Genomic DNA, 12,639 nt, shown 5'->3' on the forward strand with positions numbered 1-12,639 from the left:
ATCGCCTGCAGAGGGGGAGCGGGGCGGGTTGCGTCATCCGGCCGCGCCCCGCGGCGCGCGTGGTGACGTAGTGGGGGCGCGCCGCCATGGCCGCGCTGTGGAGGGGCTACGGGCGGCTGCTGGCGCGGCGGCCGCGGGCCGCGCAGGCCCTCACCGCCGGTAAGGCCCGGGGCCGCCGCCGGGCGGAAATGTGTGTTCCCCCTCAGCCCAGTAATTTGGGGCCCCGTGTCCGTCCCCTTCTCCCCGCCCCGGGTGTCACCGGCCTTCGCCCCCCTCCGCCCCCACGCAGCACAGGCCCCGGCGGAACGGGCTGCGTGTCCCCCGCCCCGAGCACCGGGCCCTGTTCCCCGCCCCGTCCCCCCGCAACACCGGGCCCTGTTCTCCCCCCCACTCCCCCGGCCCCCGAGCACCGGGCCCTGTTCTCCTCCCCCTCCCGCCCCCGAACACCGGGCCCTGTTCTCCCGCCTCTCCCGGTAGCGCGAGGTCCCCTTGTCCTGCGGACACGGGCCCTGCCCTGGCCCCACCCCATAAGGTGGGTTCCACCCCACAGACAGGGCCCTGTCCCTCCCGGTAACGCAGGGCTGTGATGGCACGGGCCTGTCCTCCACCAGTGGGGACCGGGGCAGCAGCAAGGGGGAGCCCCGCTGGCCATGGGAGGTTCCCGGTGGTGCTGCCCCCAGCTGGCGGATGGCGGGCGGGGGCCTGGGTGGATCCTGGCGGCTGAAGGGGCTCTGCGTGGGGACCTGCCCTGGGGGCTAACGAGGGGCAGTGAGGAGGAGACCCAGCCTGGGGGGGCCTCCGCAGGCGTGAGGACTCACCCTGGTGTCCTGTGCAGGGGCTGTTTTGGAAGCCCCGGTCCTGCCTGGGTTGATGGTGGGACGTAGCCATCTGGGGGCTCAACTGGCTGCAGCCTGCGACGGTGGCCTGGGTGGGAGCAGTGGCAGGACACAGTCAGGTCAGCACGGGGCCCGAGCCTCTTCCCGGCACGGGCTCTCGGGGCAGACAGGCTGCGTGCGCTGCGGCTGAGGCTCGTGCTCAGGCGCAGAAAGCGTCGTGTGCTGCCTGAGGAGAGCCCCCCGCCTCCGCGGAAGCGCAGACGACAGCTCCTGGAGCCGCGTGCGGTCCTCTACGCAGATGATTTAATCTCCGTAAAAGCGTTGCTGCTTGCTGGGGTGGGAGGTGCCATAAATCTGCCTGGGCGTTGGCAGATGGTCCCCGGTGCCTCAAGGACGCACTCCCTGTGCAGGAAGCTGCTGGGAGTGAGGATGCTCCTACGTGCGCCGGCCCTGGGCTCCCTCTCCTGAGTGCTGAGCAGCCTGGGGACATCTGCACTTTCCCCTCTGCCCCTGGGAGCCAGGTTGTGCTGCTCAGCGTAGGCCTGGGCTCGGCTCGTGGGAAAGCCTGTCCTGCCTGCGCTGCGCGTGCAGACGTGCCCGTGAAGGGGTGGCGCGTGTTGCGAGCCGGCTGGGTCCCTGCATGCCCCGTCCTTCCCGTGCGCCCACTGGCTGCAGCCCTCCCTATAGGGATCACTCGAGCTCCGAGGGCGCTGCTCGCAAGTAGTTGGCAATCAAGGATGTCTGAAAAAGGAGGACTGCGAGGAGTGGGGAGGCTGCCCCGCTGCCCCGTGCCATGGCCCGGCAGGAGCGCCAGCAAGCCGTGGGGCGCGAGGGCTCTGCTCCGTGTGCACCCGCTGGCCGCCCTCCCTGCTGCCTGCGGGGGTGACGGCACGTTCCCCTGCCTGCCATACCGCTGGGGTGCTGCCAGGCCGCCTCACTGTTCCCTGAGTTATTTTTGTCTTATTTGATGGAATTTACTGCCTGGCACCTGCTATATCACTGGGTTGCTCAGCTACACATCCATCTGCCTGCTCTCTGGAGGCAGGCCAAGGCAGAGCGGGGAGGTCTGTCCAGGGCCGGTCCCTGCCCCTCTGGGCCACTGTCACCCGTTGCTGTAGCAGGGTTTGGTGCAGGCTGTGGCCATGGGGCCACTCCGGGCTGCAGTTTGGTCTCAGTTTTTGTGTTAGAGCCTGGCCCTGCTGTGCTGAGGTGCCGCTGCAGCGTGGGGCTGCCCAGACAAGCCAGCTCCCCTTGCCACGGCCTTGCAGTCCTCGGGCAAGCTGTGCTGTTTTGGTACGCAGCTGCATGGCACGGCCGCTCTGCGCAGTGGGCTCATCCGGGATCAACCCGCATGGTTGAGAAGAGGCTCCATCTTTGAGCCTGGACCTGCCTGGAAACACTGCTGGGAACAGCATCCCCGCCGGCGCCGGGCAGCTCAGGTCCACCCCTGCCGTGAGCGGGGCCGTGGTGTGGGGCGAGCACCGCTGTTTCCCTGGAGCCGATGGGACTCGGGGGGGGGGGGGGGGGCTCCCGCCAGGACTCTTCCCCCCTGGGGCAGGCCCGAAGGTGAACTGGGGCAGAGCCAGGGCGGTTTTCTGGCAGTTTGTTGTGCCTGGCACCTCGAGCAGTGCACACCTGCCGAATCACTGTCCCCCGGCCACGAGAGCTGCGACGTTGGCTGTGCTTTGCCTTCTGCGTCCAGGGCCGTGGGCCAGGACGCCAGCAGGGTTTGGGCACAGCGGGTGACCTTGCTGGCCCTGCCTGTGGGGAGCAGTCCCGTGCTCCCGCGGTAGCAGCACAGCCTCTAACTGCCCGCCAGCGAGGCCCGTGGGGGACGGGGGACGCAGACAGCGTGCCCTACTTAGACTTGGGCCTGTTTTGAGGCCCCTGACCTCGGGGGGAGGCAGCCTGTGGGGTCAGCCGGGTAGCCCGAGGCTCGACCTGGCCGGGAGCCGGGTGCTCCCCTGCTGCCCGCTAGCTCTGAGAGCAGGCGAGAGGGCCCGGGGCAGGCCGGGCTGGAGCGGGCACGGAGCCGCTACGGCTGGCCGGGGTCCTGCCTCCCCGCGCGTCCGTTCCTGCGGTGCTGTGGCAGGGAGTGTGTGCTGCACAGGCACCTCGGGTCGCGAGCGACTCCCGCCGGGCCTGGGGTGCAGGCGGCCACGGGCAGAGCACGGGAGCCTTCACCCGTCTCGCTGGCCGCGCGCCGGAGCTCCCAGCCTGGCACCGCGCTGCGGTGTGCAGCCTTCCCACCCAGTGCAGTGACGGGGTCAGGCGCAGGGGCTGGCCTCTGTGTTGATGCGCTGCTCCGGACGGTCCCGGTAAGCTCCAGCCCCGCGCCAGAGCTGTGGCAGGGCCGGAAAGGTGCTGAGCTGGTGGCGAGCAGCGCTGGCACCAGCCCTGAGCGGGTGAAGTCATCGCGAGGGGATCAATCCGGCCGCGCTCCTTGGCCCGGGGAGGGGTGCGCAGACAGACCTGTCCCCACCTGGCAGCGCCAGCGCTGCTTCGTCACCGCCTGCCCCCCGTCTGGGCTCTGCGCCCGGAGTCTTGGGCAGTGAATGAGTAACGCCAGCGGTGCTGGCTGCGCTTTCTCAATGAGCGCCGAGCGGGGGGAGCCCGCCTGTGCCGAGCGGGAAGGCTGCCCGCGGCAAGCAGGCGGCCAGCAGTCCTGCCTTGTGGCCTTGCCTGCCATCGCCTGCTGCGGCCGCTGCCCCGGCACCTGGGCTGGCGGGGGCTGCTCCTGCCGCTGCAGGCTCCAGCGGTGCTGAAGCTTCCTCCTGTTTCAGGCCCTCAGCTTGCCCTTCCCCACCAGGCCCTTCCCAAGGGAGAGACGGAGCTGGCGAGGGTGCTGGGCAGGCGCTGTGACCCCAGCTGCGGGCTTCGTGCCCCGTCCTCACCCCGAGTTTAGCTCTGCGCCCTTGGGAGCGCTGGGTCCCCGGCTGGGCCGCCTGCCCCCGCGCTGGCTCACCGGGCACCGGGGCGTCCCTGCGCGAGGACTCTTCCGGGTCCCCCGCTCTGCTGCCGCAGGGGCTGCGCTGGCTCTCCAGGGCCCCCCGGGAGCTGCTGCGGTCCGTGGCGGGAGAGGGGGCCGGGGCCGGGGCCGGGGCTGGGGCTGGGGCCGTGTCACCGGCTGTGCTGTACCCGCAGCCTCGGGCAGGAGGGGAGCGTTGGAGCGCCGGGAGCAGCAGCGACCCGTTGGGGAGGGCCAAGCTTTCGGTGCCGAGAGATGAGGCAGCACCTCCGGGTGCCGCGCTGAGGCGGGCGCCGGTGCTCGGTGACGTGCTGCTGGGAGACGCTGCCAGGAGCGAGCCGGCTCTGTGGGGCTGCGGTGGCCCAGGCCAGCCCTCCTGGCCTCGCTGGGGCACGGCCAGGTCTCACCGGCCTTGGCCGGGGCCCTGGCTCCTGCCCGGCCTCTTGGACCGTGGCCAGGCTCTGCTGGCCTGTGCTGTCTCCTCTGGCTATTGCAGGTCTCGCTGGGCCGTGTCCAGGCCCTCCGAGGTTTCTCAGCTTCCCGGGGGCCGTGCTGCGGCCCTGGTCCACGCGCGACAGTCGTGCTGGGCTGCGGCGGGGGCGTTGCGGTGCCGGCCTGGGAAACGGCACCCGCGGGCAAACACATTGGGGCCACGGGGCGCTGGGGAGGCTGCAGGCACCTCCCCTGCAGCAGTCCTGGGTCCGAGACCGCATTGGGCTTGACTAGGATCCGCTCTGTGGAGCGCTGCTGGGCACCGTCACGGAGAGCCCCATGGCCTGGGAAGGAAGGAGGAGCGAGTGCAGGGCCCGGTGGCAGGGCCCAGGCGTTCCTGGGGGCAGCAGCCCTGGCTTTGTGCATGCACCAAGCGTCTTCCACTCACCAAGCGGCGAGGAACCGCACAGAGAGTGGCCCGGCCGTGTCCAGTCCTGCCCAGGCCGAGCGGGCGGCTCGTTCGGGGCTGCAGGCAGACGCTGGGTGGAGGGACGGGACACCGGGGCCGGTGTTCCTGGTGAGCGCTCGAGGTGCACGGGGTTTCTGTGCAAGAAGGGAACAGGAGCAAAGGGGGGCTGGAGACGTGCCTGGGGACTGCCTTGCGAGGAAGGCTAGGAAACAGGGAGCCTGTAAAGAAGAAGGAGCGCCGAGCCAACGGAGTTGCGTCAAAGAGGTCAAGGTGTAGGGGAGAGCAGGAGCTGCCAAAAGCCCAGCTGAGCAGGACCCTGCAGAGAAGGCGAGGGCACAGCGAAAGGACCTGCACACTGACATGGAAACAGGGCGCAGAGCTGTGCCAAGGGCCAGGGAGCAGAGAACCTGGGGCCGGTCCTGGAGCCGAGCGAGCCTAACCTGGGTCTCGGTGCTGGTGATGCCGCTGAGCAGCGAGAGGGGCACAGGCAGGGTTTGGCTTTCCGGGGAGGAAACCTAAGGGGCTGAATTTGCGCAGGCCTCGGGCAGCACTCGGGGAGGGGGCTCGGGGACACACGGGCTGAGCTCGGGGGTGGTGGCCGCGGGCGGCGCGGGGAGGGGGCAGCAGCCCAGGCAGGGGCTGGCGGGGCTGCCCCTGGGACCCGCCGGTGCCTCGTCCTGCCCTGACGCGCGGTGGGCGTCTCAGCGGGCTGTGCTGGTTGCAGGGGCCCTCATGGGAGCTGGCGACGTGATCGCGCAGCAGCTGGTGGAGCGGAGGGGGCTGCGCGGGCACCAGGGCCGCCGCACCGTGAAGATGATGGCCATCGGCTTCTGCTTCGTGGTGAGTGCCAAGCGCGTGGTGGGTGTGGGGGGGCCTGCGCTCATGCCGAGCGCTGCACGGGCAGCGGTGTGACAGAGTCGCGTGTCAGGAGGGCTGTTTCAGCCAGGGCATGAAACCTCAGTGCCCAGACGAGGGCTGGGCTGTGCCGGTGCTGCCTCCTGCAGCCGCGGTAGAGCTGGGTCCCCCCGAGGAGCTCCCTGCCCCTGCACCCTGGGGAGGTTTACCTGGCCCGAGGGCGACTGCACGCAAACGTGCAAATGTGCCCCGCTCTCCTGCATGAGGCAAGGCTGGATCATAAGTGCAATTGCTGGATCCAAATGCAATCCAAGGCTGGACTGAGGCAAGCGCAAAGCCCCGACACCCAGCTGTCCTGGTGCTCGTGCTGGCGCTGTCTGGGCCGGGTGCAGCCCCGGCTGCGCGGCTGCTCTAGGAAGGGCAGGGGAGCCTGCTGGGGGCCAGCAGGGGAGTGGGGCTGCGGTGTCCCCGCATCCATCCCCAAGCGGGGCAAGGCTGGCTGCCCCCGTGGCAGGCAGAGGCCCCGGTGCAGAGCCTGCACTGTGCAGGGGGGAAGTGGGGCAGGCCCCAAGTCCCTCCGTCCCGGTGCCACAGGGCTCTCGAGACCCCCAGCCCTGACCCCCCCATGGCCCAGGACAGCCAGGCCCTGCCCCTCACCGCTTGGCTCCTGCAGGGCCCCGTCCTGGGCAGCTGGTACAAGGTCCTGGATCGGCTCATCCCAGGAGCCACAAAAGCTGTGGCCGTGAAGAAGATGGTTCTGGACCAGGTCAGTGCTGCGTGGGTGCGGGGTTTCTGTGCGGGACTCGTGCAGCAGGAATGCGGCAGGAAGGCACAGCTGTGTGGCTGCAGGGAGGTTTCCATCCTGCTCTGAGACCCCCTGCTTGGTGCAGCAGGTCCTGGGCAGGGAATGGTGCCCAGGAGCTGCTCCATGCGGGTACAGGGCTGCACCATGCAGTCCCTGGGGCATCGGGCAGGTGCTAATCTCAACCCTGCAGCCCAGAGTGTCTCTGTGGGGCGCCCTGGGCCAGCCTGTTGCTCTCACGGGAGCTGTAGTGTTCGTGTTTCACCCTTTCTCCTGTGGCCAGTGATGCCATCACTGTTCAGAGCTGCCTTATGCATCCTCTGCACAAGAGTAAGGGAGACTTGGCAGTGCCGTCCCTGATATCCTTGCTGCTTTGGTGTCTGCTGCTGTGAGGGCCCTGGAGGAGACCCGGTGCTGCCCTGGCTCCCGCCTAGCAGCCACCTGAGCTGGTGGAGGGATGGGGCTGGCAGGTTGCAGAGGAGGCATCCTTAGCCTGGTCTTGGACCGCTCCAGATTTGTGGCCCTTTCCTGTTTGGCTCTGTGCTGGGGGCCTGGCATGGGGCCCACAGGCCGAGCAGCCCCAGGGCATTGGGCAAGCTGGCCTGTGCCTGCGGGGAGAGGTGCAGCAGGCAGCCCTCGTGCCCTGCCCAGCGCTCCCCCGTCACCCTGCTGCTGGCCTGCCTCTGGGGTCCTCGACATGGGGCTCCGACTCCTCTCTTACAGGGGGGCTTTGCACCGTGCTTCCTCGGCTGCTTCCTTGCCATCGCGGGGGCGATGAATGGTCTGTCAGTGCAGGAAAACTGGTCCAAGATCCAGCAGGTGAGTGCTGCCTCCTCGGGGTGGTGTGGGGCTGTCCACAGCCGGTACAGGGGCAGCCAGGACGCCTTGGCAGCTCCCCCGGTGCGTCAGCGCCGCAGGCTGCTCCTGTTCGGGATGGCGGCCGTGCCGGTGCCCAGGCCTTGCCCGCTCCCAGCACTGACTGCAGGTCTCCGGCACAGCTCTCCCATTGCGCTTTTCCATCCTCAGTCTGGCCCAGACCAGCTGCCCCAAGCTCCTGTGCAGCCCAGGACCCAAGCCCAGAGCCAGCTCCGCTGGTGCCCCATGGCCGGGCCCGGGGAAGGGGAGGCAGCTGCAGGGCAGAGGCTTGGAGGCCCTGTGCTTGGAGCCAGGGCCCAGGAGCTGCACGGCCGGTCCTGTTGGGTGCCTGGTGCCGCCCAGCTCCCCGCACGTCCTGCCCCGCTCCTGGCTGCGTCTCCCGGGGCCATTGCTGTGATGGCTCCTATTAGCAATTGCTGGAAACTAACGCAAGTAGCTGAGACAGCGGGTCCGGAGGGTGAGTCACCAGGGAGGGGGCGACCGCCCCACGCAGGCTGAGCCTGGTTGCGCCACGGCGAGTTGCACCGGAGGGCTGGTGTCTGCCCTGGTGGGGTGCCGAGCAGAGCCGCTCTGGCACACGGGCGGCTGCCTTGGGCTGTAGCCAGGGTCGGTGTGTGAAGGGCCGCCCGGCCCAGCCTGGCCCTGTTCCCGCAGACTGCGAGCTGGTGGTGCTGCCCCAGCTGGGGGTCTGGGCCCCAGCTGCGTGCCGACCATAGGGAAGGAGCTCTGCCTGGGGTCCCGGCACAGTCCCGGCACAGCCCCGTGCGCCGTTGCCCAGCGCGCATTTCTCCGCATGGCTGCTCCCACCCCGCCGGGCACTGACCAGCTGCCCGCAAGGCTTCAGGCACGTGCTGGCAGAGACCTTCCCTGCTTTTAGTCCCCGCCCTGGAGTGCAGACAGCAAACCTTGGCAGGAGGACTGAATTACCCCTTTTCCTTCCCCCGGCTTTGCTGAGAGTCTCGCTTGCAGTAGCAGCCATGAGGTACTCCAGGACGTCCCGGTAGCTCTCACATCCCGCATGGAGACAGGCAGTCGGCACAGGCAGCACCCCTAAGCGTTCCCGTCAACCCCAGCTGTGTTTCTCAGCCAGGTCCTGCTGCATATCTTGCCTTGCCGTATCCCTGCTAAATGGGCTGGGGCCTGACCACTGGAGGGCTCACGACACTTGTGGTGGGTGATTCCTCCAAGCTGTGGCTGCCCCCCAGCAGATGGGTGCTGGGGCTTGTGCTCTGCCCTGGGAGATAACTGTGCTGGGCTGGGGCCAAGCAGCACCTGCTTGTAGCCACCTTCACCCCTGGCTTGGGGCACATCCTTCCCTCTTCACGTAGAGGAAACGTCACCGGAGCATCCATCACCCCTGCGCCCGCTCTCCCCGTTCTGGGCTGCCAGCCAGCGCTGGAGGAGGGCTGGGCTCCCGGCTGAGTCACAGCCAGGCCGGGATGGAGGGGACTTGTCCTGCGGCCATGGGACAGGGCTGCGGCGTGTCTGCAGGTGCGGCATGAGGTGCAGCACATGGGGTGCTCAGCCTGGCTGCTCCAACCCCAGTGCTGCTACCCATCTCTGCCCCCTTGGTGCCTGGGAAGGTGTTTGGGGGACACAGGCCTCAAAGGGCTGGACCAGGGCTTGTGGCAGGCCTGCGTCCAGGAGAGGAGCTGAGTGCTCCTTGCCTTGCCCCCGTGCCCAAAGCTGCTGCAGGGGTCCTGGCTCACCTTCTGCCCTTGCAGCACCTTATCCTGCCCCACGCCTGCCCCCTGCTCTCCCCACACGCTGCAGCCAGCTGGGCCTGCCCAGGCTGAGTGGGACGTGGTGGCCTGGCTGTGGCAGCATGGGCTGTGCCTGGCGTGGGAAGGGCTCTTGGGGACAGAGCAGCCGTGGCCAGCCCTCCCATCCCTGCCTCCCCTCTCCTGGCCCCAGTGGGCATGTCTTCGGGAAAGGTGCAGGCAGCAGGTGGGGAGGGAGGAGGGGAACCGCTCAGTACCCAACCGGAGAGGCCGTGGAGTCCGAGGTGCCCATGGCGGGGAGACCGTGGTGCTCTGCCCACTCCTCGTGCCTGCCTGCAGGCCAGTCTGCCTCCACCTCGGGTTGCAAACGGCTCTTCAGAGACTCCCCCGCGCTGGTGCTGCCAGCAGGCTGTGCCACCCTCACCAGCGATCCCAGTCTCTGCCCCGCGACAGCCGGGGCCTCCCTGGGCCTGTGAAACAGCTGCCACTGTCAGGACCGTGGGCTGGGTGTGCTGGGCAGGGCTGGGGTGCCCGCAGGAGCTGGGTGGCAAGCTCACGGTCTTCCTGTCTCCCCAGGACTACGTGGATGCCCTGCTGACCAACTACTGCGTAAGTGCTGGCGCCAGCGGGAGCCGAAGTCAGCCCTGCGCGTGTCTGTCCCCAGAGCTCCCAGCGCGTGCCCTGCTGCCGTGCCGCTCTGCCCCGTCCCCCTGCCCGGGGGGCTGCCCCGGGCTCAGCTCAATGCCCTGAGCGCATGGGGGCCCTGCCGAGGCGGGGACAGGCAGCAGGGTGCCAGCTGGATGCCTGGCCATGGCATCCTTCACCGCTCTGTTTCTCCTCTTTCCAGATCTGGCCACCAGTGCAAATTGCAAACTTCTACTTCGTCCCTCTGAACCACAGGTAGTAAGATAGCTCCAGCCCCAGGCCCAGCCCCGCGGCTCCCGGTCCCTGTGGCCGTGGCTGCCGATACTGTCCCTCTCCGTCCCCAGGCTGGCTGTCGTCCAGTGCGTTGCCATCGTCTGGAACTGCTACCTCTCCTGGAAAGCAAATCGGATGTGAGAGGAGAGGCCCCCCCCATGACTGCCCCGTCTCCCCCTGTGCTGTCTGACTCTGCACCGCATCCAGAGCCTGCGAAACAGGTGCCCTGGGCCATGGATGGGGATGGGGGATCCGGCTGCCCAGTGTGCTGGGCAGCATCCATCCAGCCCTCTCCTCGGGAGCCCCCATCTCCTGCCGCTCCAGCTGTCATTGCTCCCAGGGACGTGGGGAAGTAAAGCTGGAGCCTTGTCTGCCCCAAGCCAGGCCAGTGCTGGGGGTTGCTCCGGGCCTGGGTGCTGGCCCCGAGAGCAGCACGGTGCCCTGGGCTGAGCCGGGTGCCCCCTGCTGCCGCCTGCCCCCGGAGCAGCAGGGTCCCCGCTGCTCTCTGCGCTCACCCCGGCCGCAAGCAGCTCGGTGTGGGCAGGCCGGGGGTGGCTGAGGGCTGGGGACTGCAGGACTGCTCCCACAGCGGGCAAGGCCCTCCCCACGCTGAGCCGCGAGGGTCACGTCGAGCAGAGCTGGGCCCAGTGTCTAGCCCTCACAGGGCAGGAGCCCCCAAACCTCCTGCCTTCCTGCCACCTCGGAGGCCGGCCCCCAAACCCTGCACAGCACCAGCCCGGGGTGGTTCCCGTCCCTGTGTCCAGGCCCAGCGTGGCCTGGCTGCTCCCAGATTCTGCCAGTGCCGTGGGGCAGCTCTGCCCCTTGAGGCACTTCTCCGTCCTTCTCGCTCACTCCTCTCCCTGGCCCCGCGTGCCTGGGGTATTTCTGCTCTGCAGGGGTGGTCTGTCCTTTTCCAGTGGTAGATCCTGGGAGAGGGTGAGGAGTGGGAGCACTGCAGTCCTGGTGCGGCTGCCTGGCACATCGTGCCATGGGTTAGGCATGGCCCAAGCTCAGTGTTGCACCTGACAGCCGGGGTTAATGCTGCTGAGGAGGTGGCTGTCCAGTCTGCCCTGGCCTCTGTAGTCCTGCAGCAGTGAGCTCCACAGTCCGGTTAGGCTTTGCAGTGAAAGTAGGTTTTCTTTGTGACCCTGCTGCTGGCGGTTGGAGCACCCAATAAACAGGGTTGTTCCCTATTGATTCTTGTGACAACTGAGTTCATGGACCTCTGCCAGGGCCCTGGCCCCTCTCTGTCCCACGACGTAGGGTCCTGAGACAAGCCTTGTCCTGGCTGTGAAGAGGCCCGTGAAGCTGCAGCTGCCCAGCATTGCTGCTGTGTGGAGCTGCCCGTCCTGTGCCCTGGCTCATGCGGCTCCTGCCCAGCCTCCCCCAGGGCTCTTTGGCCTGACGCATCCTGACCCGGCTCTCTGGGAGCAGAGCAGAGCAGAGCAGGATCACGGTGGTTAATCTCGCCCCAGGGCCTGAGGCTCTGACCCGCTGGGCGGTGCTGCTGCAGCCCAGCAGTGCTGGAGGCAGCCGTCCCGGCGTGCTGCTGCCACCAGGTACAGGCTGGGCCAACCAGCCACAGGTACAGCATTAGCTGACCGTCAGAGCACTGTCTTTCCTGCTCCCGGCAGCCTCCTTCCAGGCCCAGCATGGAGCCTTTTTCCGTGCCAGCCCTTGCACGCTCTGGACTTTCACTGCAGCCCTTTAACTGGTTTGTAAGGGGTCAGGAAGGGCTGGCCCTGCTCTGGCCCTGGGGTGCTAACGCAGTGCCTAGTTCCTCCATCAGAGGAGCTGCAGTTTCAGCCTCCTTGGGCCTTTCCCATGACCTGGTGCCTGTGGGACACTGCTGGGAGCGCCGGGGGATTTGACTGGGGGTGGGGGGCAAGGCCTGGCTGTGGGTGCTCCATAACAGGGCTGCTCTGGGAGAAGGGTGATGCAGTGGAGCCCCTCGGTGGGTTGGTGGCTGCCACAGCTGTCCTGCGTGGCTGCGACCCAGACCTGCTGCAGTGCCAGCAGGCCCACGCCGTGCTCACAGCTGCAAAGAGCACGACAGCAGCCGTGGAGTGTTTCTTGCTGGAGCACAAGGCAGCGGTGAGCTGAGCAGTCGGACACGAGCCGGCAAGGCTGGCGCTGGAGGATTGCAGCTGGACCAAGGGGCTGGTCCAGACTATGGCAGATGAAGTTCAAGCAATGCGTGTGGGAGATGCAAGCTTCACAGTGCACCCTGCACAGGGACGGGGCCCGCAGAGCCCTCCCATCTGCAGGTCCTTCAGTGCCTGAGGGGCTGCAAGGAGGCTCCAGCTCCAGGACTGCCTGTCTCTGCCCTGCAAGGAGAACAGCCTCTGGCAGCCCTGGGTCTCCAGGCTGGGGCATAGCAGAGCCGCCCGCCTGCGCTGGCATTGCCCCAAGGGGCAGCTCTTGCTGTGGGGCTGGGTCCGTGCAGTGGGGCTGTGCAGGAACAGCACTGGGAGAAGTGCTGGAACAGCCTGGCATCAGCCACCAGGCCTGGCTGTGGGCCTGAGCCCAGACACTCCTCCAGCCCGTCCTTCGGAGGCTGGGGCCCGGGGACTGTCCCCGGCCAAGTGTGCAGAGGCCTGGCAGTGACGTGCTGGGACCAGCTCCTGGGTGAGCACAGGGCAGAAGTTGTGGGCACGTGCTCGTCCGCCCTTCCAGCCACGGCACCGGCCTGGCCCCAAACCCAGGCAGACACCACACACAACCGACGGCAGAGCACAAAACAGCGATTTGCCAAGCAAATC

The 12,639-nt window shown here is 68.1% G+C and overlaps 1 protein-coding gene across 1 annotated transcript; it reads left to right on the forward strand.

Moving 5' to 3' along the window:
* Positions 1–62: 62 nt before the first annotated feature.
* MPV17 (mitochondrial inner membrane protein MPV17) lies at positions 63–11,070 on the forward strand. The gene is made up of 7 exons (XM_067294523.1): positions 63–159; positions 5,430–5,545; positions 6,234–6,326; positions 7,086–7,181; positions 9,536–9,568; positions 9,807–9,859; positions 9,949–11,070. Exons 1-7 carry the CDS (start codon positions 87–89, stop codon positions 10,016–10,018), a joined length of 534 nt encoding a protein of 177 aa, XP_067150624.1. The 5' UTR covers positions 63–86; the 3' UTR covers positions 10,019–11,070.
* The last annotated feature ends 1,569 nt before the right edge of the window (positions 11,071–12,639 follow it).

This window comes from Apteryx mantelli, chromosome 3 (genome assembly GCF_036417845.1).
Source record: "Apteryx mantelli isolate bAptMan1 chromosome 3, bAptMan1.hap1, whole genome shotgun sequence".
In the NCBI taxonomy this organism is placed as follows: Eukaryota; Metazoa; Chordata; class Aves; order Apterygiformes; family Apterygidae; genus Apteryx; species Apteryx mantelli.